At 56.2% G+C, this 14,100-nt stretch overlaps 1 protein-coding gene across 4 annotated transcripts; it reads right to left on the bottom strand.

The window, feature by feature from the left end:
* CRAT (carnitine O-acetyltransferase) lies at positions 1-13,586 on the bottom strand. 4 transcript variants are annotated; one of them, XM_053560024.1, is made up of 16 exons: positions 13,453-13,574; positions 12,702-12,859; positions 11,366-11,506; positions 10,495-10,758; positions 7,768-7,886; positions 6,592-6,645; positions 5,655-5,820; positions 5,178-5,352; positions 4,434-4,612; positions 3,573-3,673; positions 3,074-3,193; positions 2,783-2,905; positions 2,553-2,688; positions 2,102-2,164; positions 1,295-1,432; positions 1-743 (listed from the first exon to the last, which is right to left on the bottom strand). In XM_053560024.1, exons 3-16 carry the CDS (start codon positions 11,393-11,395, stop codon positions 528-530), a joined length of 1,884 nt encoding a protein of 627 aa, XP_053415999.1. In that variant the 5' UTR covers positions 11,396-11,506; positions 12,702-12,859; positions 13,453-13,574; the 3' UTR covers positions 1-527. The 4 variants fall into 4 exon arrangements, with proteins under 4 accessions (XP_053415999.1, XP_053415990.1, XP_053416008.1 ...); XM_053560015.1 differs by lacking the exon at positions 12,702-12,859 and having other exon boundaries at positions 13,453-13,586; XM_053560033.1 differs by lacking the exons at positions 11,366-11,506; positions 12,702-12,859 and having other exon boundaries at positions 13,453-13,582.
* Positions 13,587-14,100: the final 514 nt, after the last annotated feature.

The raw sequence follows: 14,100 nt of genomic DNA, 5'->3' as shown, positions 1-14,100 counted from the left end.
TTTATTAATCACCCTGCATTTTAATGAATAACGACCACTGTGGTTCAGGAGTCAATCTGAGTGGAAGCAAGAGGGCTAGATTCATGGCCACCCCACAGAGAATGGGACCCATGATGTGGTGTGGGCAAGTCCTCAGGGAGGTCCAGAGCCCCTTGGCCTCAGATAATCCTTAACCTGGTCTAGAGAAGACGTGTGGCCTCAGAAAAGGAGCTCTTGTCAATCTCCAGCTCTGGCCAAGATGGACTAGACTGGTTCCCTTCCCAAAAGGAGGTATCAGTGGATGACATGCAGAGCCTGTGTCTGTGACCCTCTTGGCCTCTGTACTCTGCCCAGGGGACTCATGATACAGTGGGTGCTGGGGACAACCCATGGAAGGCACTTGGCTTGGGCCTACAGGCCCCACTAAAGGATGCTAGTCCTGGCTCAGTCATATCTAGGGGAATGGGGACAAGAGAACGAAGGGTCTGAGCCCTGGTTATCCCAAGGTGGGCTTGGCTGTGGCATTGGCAGGCCTGTGTCTGGGGGACTCAGAGCTTGGCCCGAGGGTGGCTGTGCAACAGGGCACGCATGTCCAGCAGCGCCTTCTCCAGGTAGTGTGCCAGGCGGGCAGCATTGGTCTCTGCACAGCTGTTGTAGGCGGAGAGGGAGAAGTTGATGTGGGCCTCCATGGGGTTATAGCAGACGCCGTAGCCGTCGGGGACCACAGGCCCAAAGAACATGACGCAGTCTGTCTTGGCAGGGACCTGGGGGCGGCAGGACTAAAGCTCTCATCTCTGCCCTGTGGTGGCACCACTGTGCCCTTCCATGTCTCAACTCTCACTGTGCTCTGCCTGAGACACCCTTCTCCCACTCTAACAGATAGGTTATGTGCAGTTGTGTTGTCACCTCTATGGAGCCTTCTCTGACATTCCCTGGGGGCAGGGGCTCTAGCTGTTTCCTCCTTGGGACCCTACAGCACTTCCCAGGGGGCCATCTCCATTTCACTTCCTGCCCAGACTGTAAGCTCCTTGGGGCAGGGACTGTGGTCTGTCCCTTGCTGTATCCCAGCACAGGCTGGCACGGATCAGATGTTTGTTTATATCTGACCAGTGCCTGAGAGAAGCCAAATCTCCCATGGGGGGCCCAGATGCCTTCTCAGATTCCCGGGCCCTCTCTCCTCCCAGCTCCTCCTCTGTAACTCAGCTGCTTTGGCAGTGAGCTCATGGTGGCCTGTGTGGGCCATATCATTTCCCAAGGTCCAGTGCCAGAGGGTTCTCCCCATTGCTTCTCCTGGGCACCTGGGGCAGTGGCCCACCTGGCTGGTGGAGAGGTGGAAGTGCATGGCGATGGCGTAGGAGGTGTCCATGAAGATGTCGGGCATGCTCACCAGGTCCTCAATGGCCTGCATCTTTAGGCCCAGCAGGTGCCGGTCAAAGGCCTCCCCACGGATGGCCTATGGGGGCAGGGGGCTGTCAGGAGTAGGGCTGTTGGCTTGCAGGACAGCCCTGCCCTCCTCAGCCTGTGGCAGTACTGCCCCCTTGCAGTCACTGGCCCCTTGGAACCATGAGACTGGAGTATCCAGGCAAGAGAACCCTTGCTCACAGATGGGGAAACTGAGGCCCAGGGAGGGGCAGAGACCTGCCTAGGGAGGCTGGACAGTACAGAATTAGCTTAGCCCTATCCCTGCAGTGGGACTTTGGCAGGTTGCTTACATTTTGGAGTCTCAGTATTTTCACCTGCACAATGGGGACAGTCCTGAATTCCCTGTGCAGGGCAGCAGCAGGTCTAAATGGGCATATGGATGTAGCCTCTTCAGGGCCTGGGGCACACAGGTGCTCAGAGATAGAGCCAAGGTGGGCACCTAGGCCACCAGTTCCTTGACTCAGCATCAGGCAGCACATGACCCAAGAGCTGGGGCCTGGGCTAACCCTGGAATCCAGCATGGGGCTGTTACTGGACCCAACCTTAGTTTCTCCAACTTTAAAATGGGGACATTCAGCCTGGCTCCAGGTGCTTCAGGGCTTAGGGGAGGGGTGGTCCTAACTAAGGATGCTTCAGGGAAGAACAGGCAAATGGGTGGAGAGGTGGGACAAGTGAGTGGGTATGGGTGGGGCTCACTCACTCGGTCGGTATAGCCTCGATGGGCCTGCACAGCCTGCCGTAGCAGCTCCACCTTCCGGTGCTCCTAGACAGGTGAGGGGCAGAAGGAGCTGAAACATTGTTGGTTGCCTGTTTCCCATCCACTGCAGGAGCTCACTCCCCACCCAGCTGGAGATTCTGAGCTTCTTAAGAACGAGTCTCAGAACTATCAGCTCTTCAATCCTCAGCAGGGCCTGACATAGAGCAGATGCTTACTGCTGACAAATAAGTGGATGAACAACTGAGTGGCCCCCTTTTCTCTTTGGCTGCCAGGAAGCTCAGAACTAAATTCATGGCTCCATCTTCTGTAAGATTCTCAGTACCCACTACAAAGCTTGAACATCACAGGTACTTGGTCAATGTGTGCTGATAGACTGAACTGGAAGGGAAGTGACTCTAGTCCAGTTCACCCACCCTTGCCCCAGACCTCTCACCGTAACATTAGGGTCATCCATGGCCTTGACGAAGGCCAGTGAGTCCACAGAGGCTGAGCGGATGGTGTCTGTGCGGCCCAGGTGAAACATGCGCAGGGAGGCACTTTCATACGTGGCACACGCCTGCCTGTAGATCCTGGGTAGGGAACAGGGTTGAGCACATTCCTTGGAGTTGTCCCCAGCCTTGCCCCCAGGTCTTATCCCTCCTTCACAGGCAAGCAGGGGTGTACCTGTAGTAGGCAAGCTGGAGGGCCATCTGGATGAAGGCGTCCGGGCTCAGCTTCTCCGACTTGGGAAAGTCCTTTCCAAAGTGGTGGAACACCATCACTGTGATGTCCAGGTCCTGGATCATGCTGGTGTGTGGAAGAAGTGGTGAGAAGCAGGCCCCTGGCAATCCCCACCAACCCCAGGAGGGCCTGGGAGCACAGCGTTGGAACAGTAACAGATCTGGCAGAGGAGCCTCTCAGGCTCAAGGGGCCTGGCCTTCTCCACCTAGCACAGGCCAGTGGGTGGGCACTCACATGCTGAGGTTCTGCTTGGCCTTCTCAATGTCGTTCTTGATTTCGGGTGTGATGTTGAACCGCAGCTTCTTAGGCATGGGCAGGGGCACCATGGGAGACCGCACAAATTCAGGCTTCTTCCTGCATGGAACACAGGGCCTCAGGTTTATGGTGGTGTCCCCAGAGCCTGGGTCCATGCTGGAACTGGGGTGGGGAGGAAGGGTTCCCTGCAGCTGGAGGGAGACTCAGGCTGGCTTTTTTGGAAACTGTCTTCACTCTAGCTTTCAAATAGGCAGTGGGGGGAAGGGGCCTGTCCGAGGTCACACAGCTGGGAAGTGGCAGAGTGAGAACTCAAACCCAGCTCTGACTTTAAAACCCATGCCTTCTGCTGGCTTCCTTTGAAGAAACAGATTCCTAGGCACAAAGGAGAGTGACATTCCCCTACTAGCCAGGTCTGTCACCTGCGTGTCACCTGTCACAGGAGCTGGGTAGGTGGGTGGGGGGGTGTAACAATACTCACGTGAACTCAATCACATGGTCCACAAGGCTGACGATGGGGGGTCCCTCTGCTGCTGCGTGCTCATACACGAGCCCACAGGAGCCATCTTCTCCCACAATGAACTGCAGAAGGTGGAGGACTCTATCAGTCACTGGTCTCTGGAGGCGGCTCCTGACCCAGCCACTCTCTAGTTGGGTCTTATGGGAAGGGCCTCTCTGAATCCATCTTGGTGGGTCATGCTAACTTATTACTGGGATTAATAATAGCTAACGTGGGGTGGCGCCTTGTGGCTCAGTGAGTAGGGCATAGATCCCATATACCGAGGGTGGTGGGTTCAAACCTGGCCCCAGCCAAACTGCAACAAAAAAAATAGCTGGGCATTGTGGCAGGTGCCTGTAGGCTGAGGCAAGAGAATCATCTAAGCACAAGAGTTGGAGGTTGCTGTGAGCTGTGATGCCACAGCACTTTACCGAGGGTGACAAAGTGAGACTCTGTCTCTAAAAAAAAAAAAACCTGACCCCCCATCACTTGCTGTGCACACCTTGAAACTACCCTGCCAGAGAGGTCTAATGATAAGGCACAGGGAGGGAATGTTGTTCCAAGTCTGCATCGCTCTGCCTGACCCTGGATCTTGGGCTCTCTATGACATGCTGAGGGAGTGTGTTGGGGGTGATGGCAGTTTCTGGGCCACTGGGCAGGGCAATAATGACAGGCTGGGTGCCTGGTAATTACAGCAGCATCCAGCCTACTGGCTTCCCTCCTGCTTTACAACCTTGGAGGCCAGGGACGCTGGCCCCAGAAGGGCAGGAAGTCCTAAGGCTACAAAGGGCCATGTTTAGGTGTATGTCTGGGGTGGGAGTCTCCGTGCTGCTGGGCCCTCACCTGCAGCGTCTTGTCGAACCAGCGGTTGCCACTGTTGAGCTTGCTGCCACCCCCATGCAGCATCTGGCCGGCCACGTGGCTGCGGTACACATCCTCGGACACCCTGGGCATGGGTGCATCCAGGCACACGGTAAAGATGCTTTTCTGGATGGAGCTCACTGACTCTCGGTTCACCTTGTCTTCAAGTGGAATGGGGGATTGGGGTAGGGTGCAAGATGGGGGTAAGTCTCAGGGCCTGGGGGAGGTGGTCGCCCTTCTGTGGCTTCCTGCCTTAGGCTCTTCTGGCCTATCTGTGTCCCTCTGAGGATGGGGAGTTCCCCACCTCAGGAGGCCTCCGGGGCATTCATTAAGTGCTGGGACTGTGTTCAGAGCTTAGGACCTAATGGTGCCCTGCAGCCTCACAGTGGTCCCAACACCTGAACCACTTTAGACATGGGGAATCGGAAGCTAGGGGTTATACAGGGACCTGGTGCTGACTCTGGGGACAATGCAGAACCAATACAGGCTTTGGGGGTCTGGGACACTCACGGAGAAGGAGGAGTGTGGAGACTCTTTAGCTAGAGAACTTAGACTCTAAGCCCAACTTGCTACTTAACAGAGAGAAACTATCCTAATCAAACTGGGCCTTGGCTCCTCAACCACAAAACAATACAGCTAATCCCTCTCCAAGCTGAGAGGCTCCAGGGACACATGGCTGCCTAGGCCTAGGAAGAGGCTGCAGCACAGGACCCCGCTGGGAATCACCTTTGATGAGGGTGTTATACGCCTTGGCCCAGGAGTTGCGGTGGTTGGAGGTGAGGATGCCCACAGGCTCCTTGTTGGTCTGCAGTGACGAATTCCAGATCTTCTCTAGCTGCACAAAAATCTGGTCAGAGGTGAGGGGCGTCCCATCGCTGTGGTACACGTCCAGCTCAAAAAACTGTTGGGGCACAGCAAGTGGAGAGAAGGGGGCTGGCTGGGGTCTCGGGTCAAGAGCAGCCTCCCCGCACCCTGGCCCCTCACTGCTGCCCCAGGCCCAGCTGAGAGCGTGGTGTCAGGCCAAGCATGAGATAGGGAGGAGGTGTTGGATTGCCCTCCTGTGCTGGGCAGGCCGCTGCCTCTCCTGGCCTTCCTGCTGGGCATTCCCGGGGCACGAGGGCATGTGTGTTGGTGGTGTCCAGCCTGCTCCTTCCTCCTTGGCAGCAGGGTGGGGGTTTGCAGCCGTGAGCAGGGGCCACCCACCTGGTAGTTGTGCACCACGGTGATGTGTGAGGGTGGTTTCTTCATCTTGCTGAAGTTGCTGACAGAATCCTGCTTAGGGCCCGGGATGCGGCAAGAGGACAGGATCTGATAGTACTGGTTCATGCACAGGGGCTTGCCCCCAAGGTACTCCACAGGCAGAGTCTCACTGTGGGGACAGAGGGACAGTGAGGGGCTGCTGAGCACAGAAGTGGGGAGGAGGGCAGGGCATGCAGGGACTTGCAAGCCTCTGGTGGGAGCAGGGAAAGGCCAACTGGGGACTCCTGATCAGTGTCCCTGCTACCCCCTCAACACGAGCAGGGGGCCCAACAAGGCTGGATGAGCCCTGCCTGCAAGCCACCTTTTCCTTCCTTATCCCCACTAAGCTGGGGAGGACCAGTGAGTCAACATCCTGGGTCCTCTTTTTTTTTTTTAAAGAGACAGGGTCTCACTTTGTCACCCAGGCTGCAGTACAGTGGTGCAATCATAGTTCACTACAGCCTCAAGCTTCTGGGCTTAAGGGATCATCCTGCTTCAGCTTGCCCCAACTAGCTTAGACTAAAGGTATAAGCCACCACAATTGGCTAATTAATTTTTTTTTTTTTTTTTTTTTTTTAGCGATGGGGTCTTGCTATGTTGTCCAGACTGGTCTTAAACTCCTGGACTCAAGCACTGCTCCTGCCTTGGCCTCCCAGAGTGTTCAGGCATAAGCCACCATGCCTTGCCACAGTATCTACTTTGGATGGGAAGGGACAGGATTACCAGAAGATCCCAGCAGCCACAGCAGTGGACAATCCCCAGCACTTGGTCTCCCAAATGACAAACAGAGGCTGGGCAAACAGGAAGTGAAAGTGACAGAACTCAGACAGGGCTCAGGGTCAGGGTGACTGTGGTAATTAGGCAGGCCTGGGCAGGGGCGGAGTAGGGTGGGGCTGCTCACTTGTCAATCATGACCTTGAAATCCAACACTCCCTCAATGAGTTTGGCAGCAAATCTGAAAAGATGAATTAGAGATAACAAATTGTGTATACACCCGGAGGGGATCCCTGGGCCTGGGACACCTGCTGTGTGAGGGGCAGGCCTAGTCCTAGTCCTTCTCCACTGCTCAAAGATTGCCCTTGGTACTCTAGGGAGGGGCTGGGAGACCAGGTTGGCTTTCTGCGCCTACTTCCTCATAATCTCTAGAGGGCGGCTGTCAGGAGGACTCAGGGAAATGCTGGATGCCAGGCCAAGGGCCCGACAGGATGTAGGTGCGAGTCCATAGCAGTGTGCATGTGGCTGCTTCCCCTGCAAAGGGCCTGAGTTCTTGAGCCACAGCCTGGAGTCTGGAGGGGGCGTCACTCTGCCCTGAAGCATCAGTTATGGAGGGATAAGGGACCCTTGGGGTGGTGAAGGTGGGGCAGTGGCTTGAGGTGTCCCCAGGCCACCTCCCTTAACCTGGCCTTCCTCCCTGGACCGTCTAGGCTTATAAAGAGGGAATTTCTGACCCACAGGAACCAGTCCCAAACTGGCCCCCAGCCTGGGCACCACTGGCTTGAGTTCCTAGCCCAGAACCCCAGCCCTTCCCAGGGTGTCCTGGTCCCTTTAAGAGAAGCAGGTGGTGGCAGCAAGTGGCTGCTCCTTGGGCAGGAGCTCCCTTTCACTGGTATTTTTATCTCTGGTAAGACTGGAATAGAGGCCATGGCAGGTGACATGGCTGAATGTGGAAAAGGGAACTGTGTACAAAGGTCACCTTGTGGCCAGCTGAGCAGAGTGGCAAGGAGCAGTGCCAAAATTGAGGTGGTGGGTAAGCCTCAGGTTTCGGTGAGGAAAGGGTCTGCAGTTTGAGGTCTGATGGATAACAGTTAAGAAGTTTTGGAGCTGGAAAGACCCTGCTTCCTAGCCAGGATCAGCCAATCCTGAATGGTGATCTTGGGCAGCTCTCTCCACTGCTCTGAGCCTCAGTTTCCCTATCTGTAAAATAGGGATGATACTTCATAAGGCTGTTTGTGGGGGATGAAACATCAAGGGCACTGGGACCCCTCCGATCTCTGGGGAGAAATGGACTTAAGGGCCTTGGAAATACTCGGAGCCCTACCCTTGGCTACCTTTGGGCTGCCCGATCTCAACCACTTACCGGAGTTGACCCTGCAGATCCACGAAGTCCTGCTTGGGCAGCATCACCCCTGGGCTGGAGTAGATGACCACAGGCTGGCGGTACTGGAGGTAGGCTGTCTTGAGCCACCACTCAGACAGCTAGGGGAAGAAACAGAGACTGTCAGGAGAGGAGGTGGGACTGGGCCCCTTCCACTCTAGGACCAGGAAACCCGGTGTCCTCTGTCCCCTCTATAGAGATTCTCAAAGTGAGTGCTTAGATCCAGAACACTCTCCTCTCTCCCCACCCATCCTTTCAGCATCTTCCCCTCAGCCTGAATGATCAATGTTAGCAAGAGATCTTGGACAACACTGCTGAGAAAACAACACTGAGAGCAAGGAGTGGAAGGAAATCGGGAAGGGACAGCAAGGTGAATGATTTTTCTTTCTCTTATCAGTTTTCTGTCAGTAATTACAAGGTATTTATAAATAAGAATGTATGCCGGAATAGACAGAAAGGAAAAAAGGAGAGCTATATCAAAGGAAAACCCAGTGAATGAGTTTTTGGCTGTCATTAGCTGAGAATTCTCCAAGGAGGCAGGAGACGAGGGTGTCAGAGCAATCTGAGGGACTCTGGCCTCCCGGTGGCCTCAGTGTTTTTGGTGTCAGACTGGGGACACCCACTTGGATCTCAAGGTCAGGGCAATCTTGAGGGAAAGCTCACTGTGAGGGTAAATCATGATGAGATGTTGGTGACACACGCTGGATGTCTGTCCTCTGCCCTGGAATATGGGTCTCTTTGAGGGTCTAGCCATGGGCATGGTATTAAATGCTCCTATCTGGGGGCTGCACCCCAGTGACTGTCATCCTTGAGCCTTCTGTGCTGACTATAATGTCCTGTCCCCCAGCGAACACCTAGTACACCTTTCTATGGCAGGTCCCTCAAGCCCCAGAGACCTGGGTCTCTACCGGGTTTTCTCATCCCACTGTAACAGCAACAGGATGCGGATCTTTACTATGCAGTCTCCTGTGGCACCAGGCCACTAGTCTTGGGCCCTTGGCAAAGTGCGAGGGGCAGGCAACTTGTCCCAGGCTGTACAGCAGGTGACTGGGTGGCCCCCGCGTCAGCCAAACCTTCCTGTGTAGCACAGGAGAGGGAGGTCTCCCCGAGAGGGACATCTACCTCTCTGAGCCTCTGTTTCCTCATCTGTAGATTAGGGAGGAGCAGATGGGAGTTCCCTCCCATTGGGGACACAGCTAGGGGCTCATACTTCACTGGCCAGAGCTTGGGAGACAAGGGGAGAGCCTGCTCCTACAGTATGGGCATTCCCCCAGTGAGAATCTGCCAGGTGGTAGCAGAACCCCTTCAGGGGCCCTTTAAGTGGAGAGAGAGCCTCCTTAGCCAGAAGCTTCTGTTTGAAGGAGTCCCTAACCCTAGACCAGAGGTCCTCAAACTGTGGTCCGCGGGTCACATGAGGTGGTATGATTATATTTGTTCCCATTTTGTTTTTTAACTTCTAAATAAGATAGGTGCAGTGTGCATAGGAATTTGTTCATAGTTTTTGTTTAAAACTACAGTCCAGGGTGGCGCCTGTGGCTCAGTTGGTAAGGCGCCGGCCCCATATACCGAGGGTGACGGGTTCAAACCCGGCCCCGGCCAAACTGCAACCAAAAAATAGCCAGGCGTTGTGGCAGGCACCTGTAGTCCCAGCTGCTCAGGAGGCTGAGGCAAGAGAATCGCTTAAGCCCAGGAGTTGGAGGTTGCTGTGAGCTGTGTGAGACCACGGCACTCTACCGAGGGCCATAAAGTGAGACTCTGTCTCTACAAAAAACAAAAACAACAACAACAACAAAAAAAAACACTACAGTCCGGCCCTCTAATGGTCTGAGGGACAGCGAACTGGTCCCCTGTTCAAAAAGTTTGAGGACCCCTGCTTGGCTCTTTAGCCTCCTTGAAGCGAGAGTATTCTGATTCCAGAGTCCAAGGCCCTGACCTGCTGAGGCTTATTAAATTCCACCAGCCAATGCCTCCCCATCCTGTATGCAGTCTCCCACCTACCACCAAGCCCCAGGCTCAGAGCTCCACCTGCCCACCCCAGGACACCTCCCATGTCACGTATTCACAGGGCCAGACCTCTCCCTCAGGCTCTCTCCCACAAGCCAGCTTCTCCCTCAGGCATCCCACATATGGAGACTGTATCCATCTCCCCCATCAATGCAATGTAGACACATTTTGCAAACTGAACACTACTGTGTAACAGATCAGACACAGAATGAGGGCAATCCGTCACAGGAGGACACAAACCCCCCTGCCTGAAGCTGAGCTCAAGTCCAAGATCCTTCTACAGGTTGCCCCTGCCCCCATCCTCCCTCTGGCCTCTGGCCTGGCACACGCAGGCTGTTGCCATTTTTGCCCATGCTGTCAGCTGTTAGTCTGAGACCCTCAGGTCTCAGGCCCATCCCATCCCCTTTCCTGACACCCAGCATGATGACACTGCCATCCCCAGCCTTCTTTCTTCTGCACCCTTTTTATCTCTGGAAGGACCTTGTTTGTTGACTTGCATCTTGCCCAACCTCCTCTCCCCCAAGTGAATGTCAGCTCCAAGTGGTCAGAGACTGTTCTTGCTCCCTCAGTGCCCTGCCAAGTGCCAGGTACAGAGTAAGTGTTCAAGAAATTTGGTGGAGCAAACGAATGTGCCAGAGCAGCTGGTACTGGAAAATTCTGCATGTGCACCTAACAGGCCACAGTGTGGGGTGCCAAATCACTCACCCAGTTCTCTGTCTTCCTGGCCCTGCGCTCCAGCCCCTTCTGCAGGCGTTCTCCCACACCTCCTGAGGCCTGGAACTCGTCCACCAGCTGCTTGGTTTGGGCCCACTCCTCCTCACTCACGATGGGCTGCAGTGCCTTGAGGTAATGCTCCAGCGACTGCTGAAGAGGGGGTATGGGCAGCCGCGGCAGCGCATCCTGGTGTGCCTTGAAGCGGCCGGATGCCTTCATCAAGGAGGAGGGCTTGAGGAAGCCCAGGGGCTTCACCTGCAGGCAGCAGAACACCCTGCTCATTCTCTCACCAGCTCTGGGAGCCCTGGAACCCCAAAGTCTCTGGGCACTTATATGCCTGTCTCTGGGGTCAGAGATGGCCTCTTGGGTGGAGCCTTCCCTGGAGCTGTAGGTGTCCCCACCTCTCAGGAGCCTGGAGACTCTGGTAGGGGTGGGGCAAGGTGGGGTGTGGCCATTGGTCTTCAGAGAGTTCAGGGGAACTGAGTCAGGATGAATGGCTCCTTTGGGGTGGCAGAGGTGAGGGGGACCTCCCACCTGTCTAATGCCCAGGCCCCGCCTTTCTCATCCTGGAAAGAGGTGCCCACCTCCTTTTCTCCCACCCTTTCCAGGTTGAGAAACAGGAGAGAAGGAGGAGAAGCGGAGAGTCAGACAATGGGGCCTCTGGCTTTCTCTGCCCTTTGTGGGGGCAGTGATAAGACAGAGCTGTAGCAAGGGTGAGCTGAGTGGTCTGGCCTGGAGGGTGAAAGGCAGCAGAGGAGGAGAGTCTGGTGGACTTTGGAGGTGGGCAGAAAGAGAGACAGGGGGATCCAGGCTGCTGGGACGGCAGGTAGGCAAGCGGCAGAAGCTCCGTTCAGGTCCGTACCTTCTCTCTCTGCTGCCCGTCCTCCTCCATGGCAGGACTGAGGTTCTGAGCCCTGTCTGTCTGCCTTGGCTGGATCTCTAAGCCTAACTGTGCTACCCAGTGGGCAAGCAGAACCTAGCAAGAGGCAGCCACTTGCCTGGGCTGGAAAGAGAAGACAAGAGCCAAGGTTCAGGGGGAAGCAGGTGGCAAAGGTGATGGTGGCATCTGGGGTCATGGCAGTGACAGGGGAAGCTTCTGGACTCCAGAAGCTGCTCCACCCTCCCAAGCTTCCAGAAGTAGAGCAACCGGGAGCAGGTGAGGAGACTGGTGGCGGGCACAGCAGCAGGGAAAAACCTGGAAGCCGCTCTCCTTTCTCTGGATGGGCTCACTGCCAGGGAGGCAGGCCAAGAAGTATTAAAAAATCCACCTGTCAGAATCTGTGTGGATCTTTCTTTTCTTTTTTCTTTTTTTTGAGACAGAGCCTCACTTTGCCACCCTCAGTAGAGTGCCACGGAGTCATAGCTCACAGCAACCTCAAACTCTTGGGCTCAAGCGAATCTCTTGCCTCAGCCTCCCAAGTACCTGGGACTACAGGCATCCACTACAACGCCCAGATATTTTTAGAGGTGGGGTCTTGCTCTTGCTTGGCTGGTCTTGAACCCATGAGCTCAGGCAATCCACCCACCTTGGCCTCCCAGAGTGGTAGGATTATAGGTGTGAGCCACCACACCCGGCCTGCATGGAACTATCAGATGAGAGAAATCTTGGCTGGAGGGTTATACCACAGCCCTGAAATCAGGGTTATTACAAGGGTCCAGTCATCAGGAAAGGGTCATCAGTGGATAAGGGCTGCTAAGAGCCCAGCTCATTTCCTGTTTCTCTCCTGGACTCTTGGGGCCCTTCTGGGCCACCCCTCTACTGAAGCCTGCCTTCTCTGAGCACTGGCTCATTCAGCTGGGGGCCAAGAATGGAGGACTTTTGGTATGAAAAAAAACCAGATGGCCAGATACAGTGGCTCACATCTGTGATCCCTGCACTTTAGGATGCTAGGGCAGGAGGACCACGTGAGCCTAGAAGTTTGAGGCTACAGTTACCTGCACTCCAGCCTGGCCAACAGAGTGAGACTCTACCTCAAAAAAGGCAAACCAAAGCAAGAAACAAAATGCTGGTTTGGGGGCTAGACTTGAATTAGCAGATCTAGAAGACTCTAGCCCAGTCCCTCCTTGCCTCAGTCTTCCCAGCAATGAAGTAACCAGGCCAGTCTGGTCCTGGAGGATGACCTAGAGGCTGTGGGGTAGGACACAGTTCAGGTGGCAGTGGCGAAGGTGAGGTGGCGCCTCAGAGTGCTGGCACATACCTAGCAGAGCCCCTAAGTCTGAGCCTGGATGTGTATGCTCAGCCCTGTGGCCCCACAGTGTCTGTGCCAGACAGAGTGAGATTCCGGCAGAGAGGTGCTTGGATCAGAGAGGAAAGGAACCCGGACCAGGATGGCAGCTCTACTTGCTCCAGGCTGTCCTGTGGAGAGGGTTGAGGGCTAGATGTGGACAGTTGGGGAAGGAGGCTGCTACCTGCCGCCTCCTGCTAGTGGGAAGCCTTTCAGAGCAGACTAGCTTGATGCCGCCACGTGAGTTCTGCTGACCACACACAATTCCCCAGGGGACATTTGATAAACCCAAGGAAGTTGGCCAACTGAAGAGGCCAGAGAAGTGGCTCTGGCTCACGCAGAGACAGCTCAGCCGAGGGCTGAACGCACCACGGGTGTGTGAGTCAAAGACACTCCTGGTGTCTTCCCGCCTTGGCTCCGGGTCTGAGGGTGGGGGTGCTGACTGAAGCAGGGTCCCCAGTCCCCACTGTCTTTTCTGGGCCGTTGGATCTGAGCGCTGCAGGACGTGTGTTGGGTCCCACCTCTGACCGTGAGCCTCCGTCTCCTCCGCCAAACCCGGGACGCTCACCTGCCGACCCTACCCTACCAGCTGGAGGTCGGGCTGGACAGCGGCTGGGCGCCGCCCGGCTGAGTCGCCCCAGCTTCCAGTTTTCCAACACGGGCGAGCCGCGCAGCCCGCCCGCCTGGTCCAGAGCCCTGTGGCCCGGGCTCCAGCCACACTCACCACGGTCCTGGCGGCGAAGGCTAACATCCTTGCTCTTGGCCCGCAGACACGCAGTCCGCTCCGCCTCCCGCGTCGGGCAAAGTCCTCGCTGCTGCGGTCGTTGGGGTGTCGGTGGATCTCCGCTAGAGCCTCCCGGCCAAGGTCGCCGAGTCACTGCTGCCAGCTGGTAGAGGCGGCCCCGCGCCCACCCACCGGCCCAGCCGGCGGCGGGCTGCTGGCCCGCGGAGGAGGACTCGCGGGGCGGGGCGTCGGCGGGTAGCGGGCTCCGGGCGGCCAGCTGCGAGCTCGGGGCCCGGCCGCCGCCTGGGCGGGGCCCGAGGGCGGAGCCCTGCGAGAGTTAGCTACTGCCGGACCCCGCGAGGCATCGAAGTCCGGGGAGGAGGCAGGACGGAGGTCACTGTCCAGCTCTCTCTCCCACCTCCAAATGCCGTCTAAGCTGCTAGAGGTGGTGGTGTGGACTCCTCCGAGTCTGTCTGGACCCCTTGAGGGTAACTCTAAGAGTAGTAGGGAGACACAGCCATGTTGACCGGGAAATGTCAGTGTCACTCACAAAGATGACATCTGGGAACCGCCCCGCAAAAACAGGGCTGCGCACCAACGAAACTTGACGCCCCGCAAAAGCATGGCGGCCACGGCGGGGTGGCTGGA

The sequence above is a fragment of the Nycticebus coucang genome, chromosome 2 (assembly GCF_027406575.1).
Source record: "Nycticebus coucang isolate mNycCou1 chromosome 2, mNycCou1.pri, whole genome shotgun sequence".
Lineage (NCBI taxonomy): Eukaryota > Metazoa > Chordata > Mammalia > Primates > Lorisidae > Nycticebus > Nycticebus coucang.
Note: the sequence above shows the minus strand (reverse complement) of the source record. Positions and strands in the feature narration are given on the sequence as shown.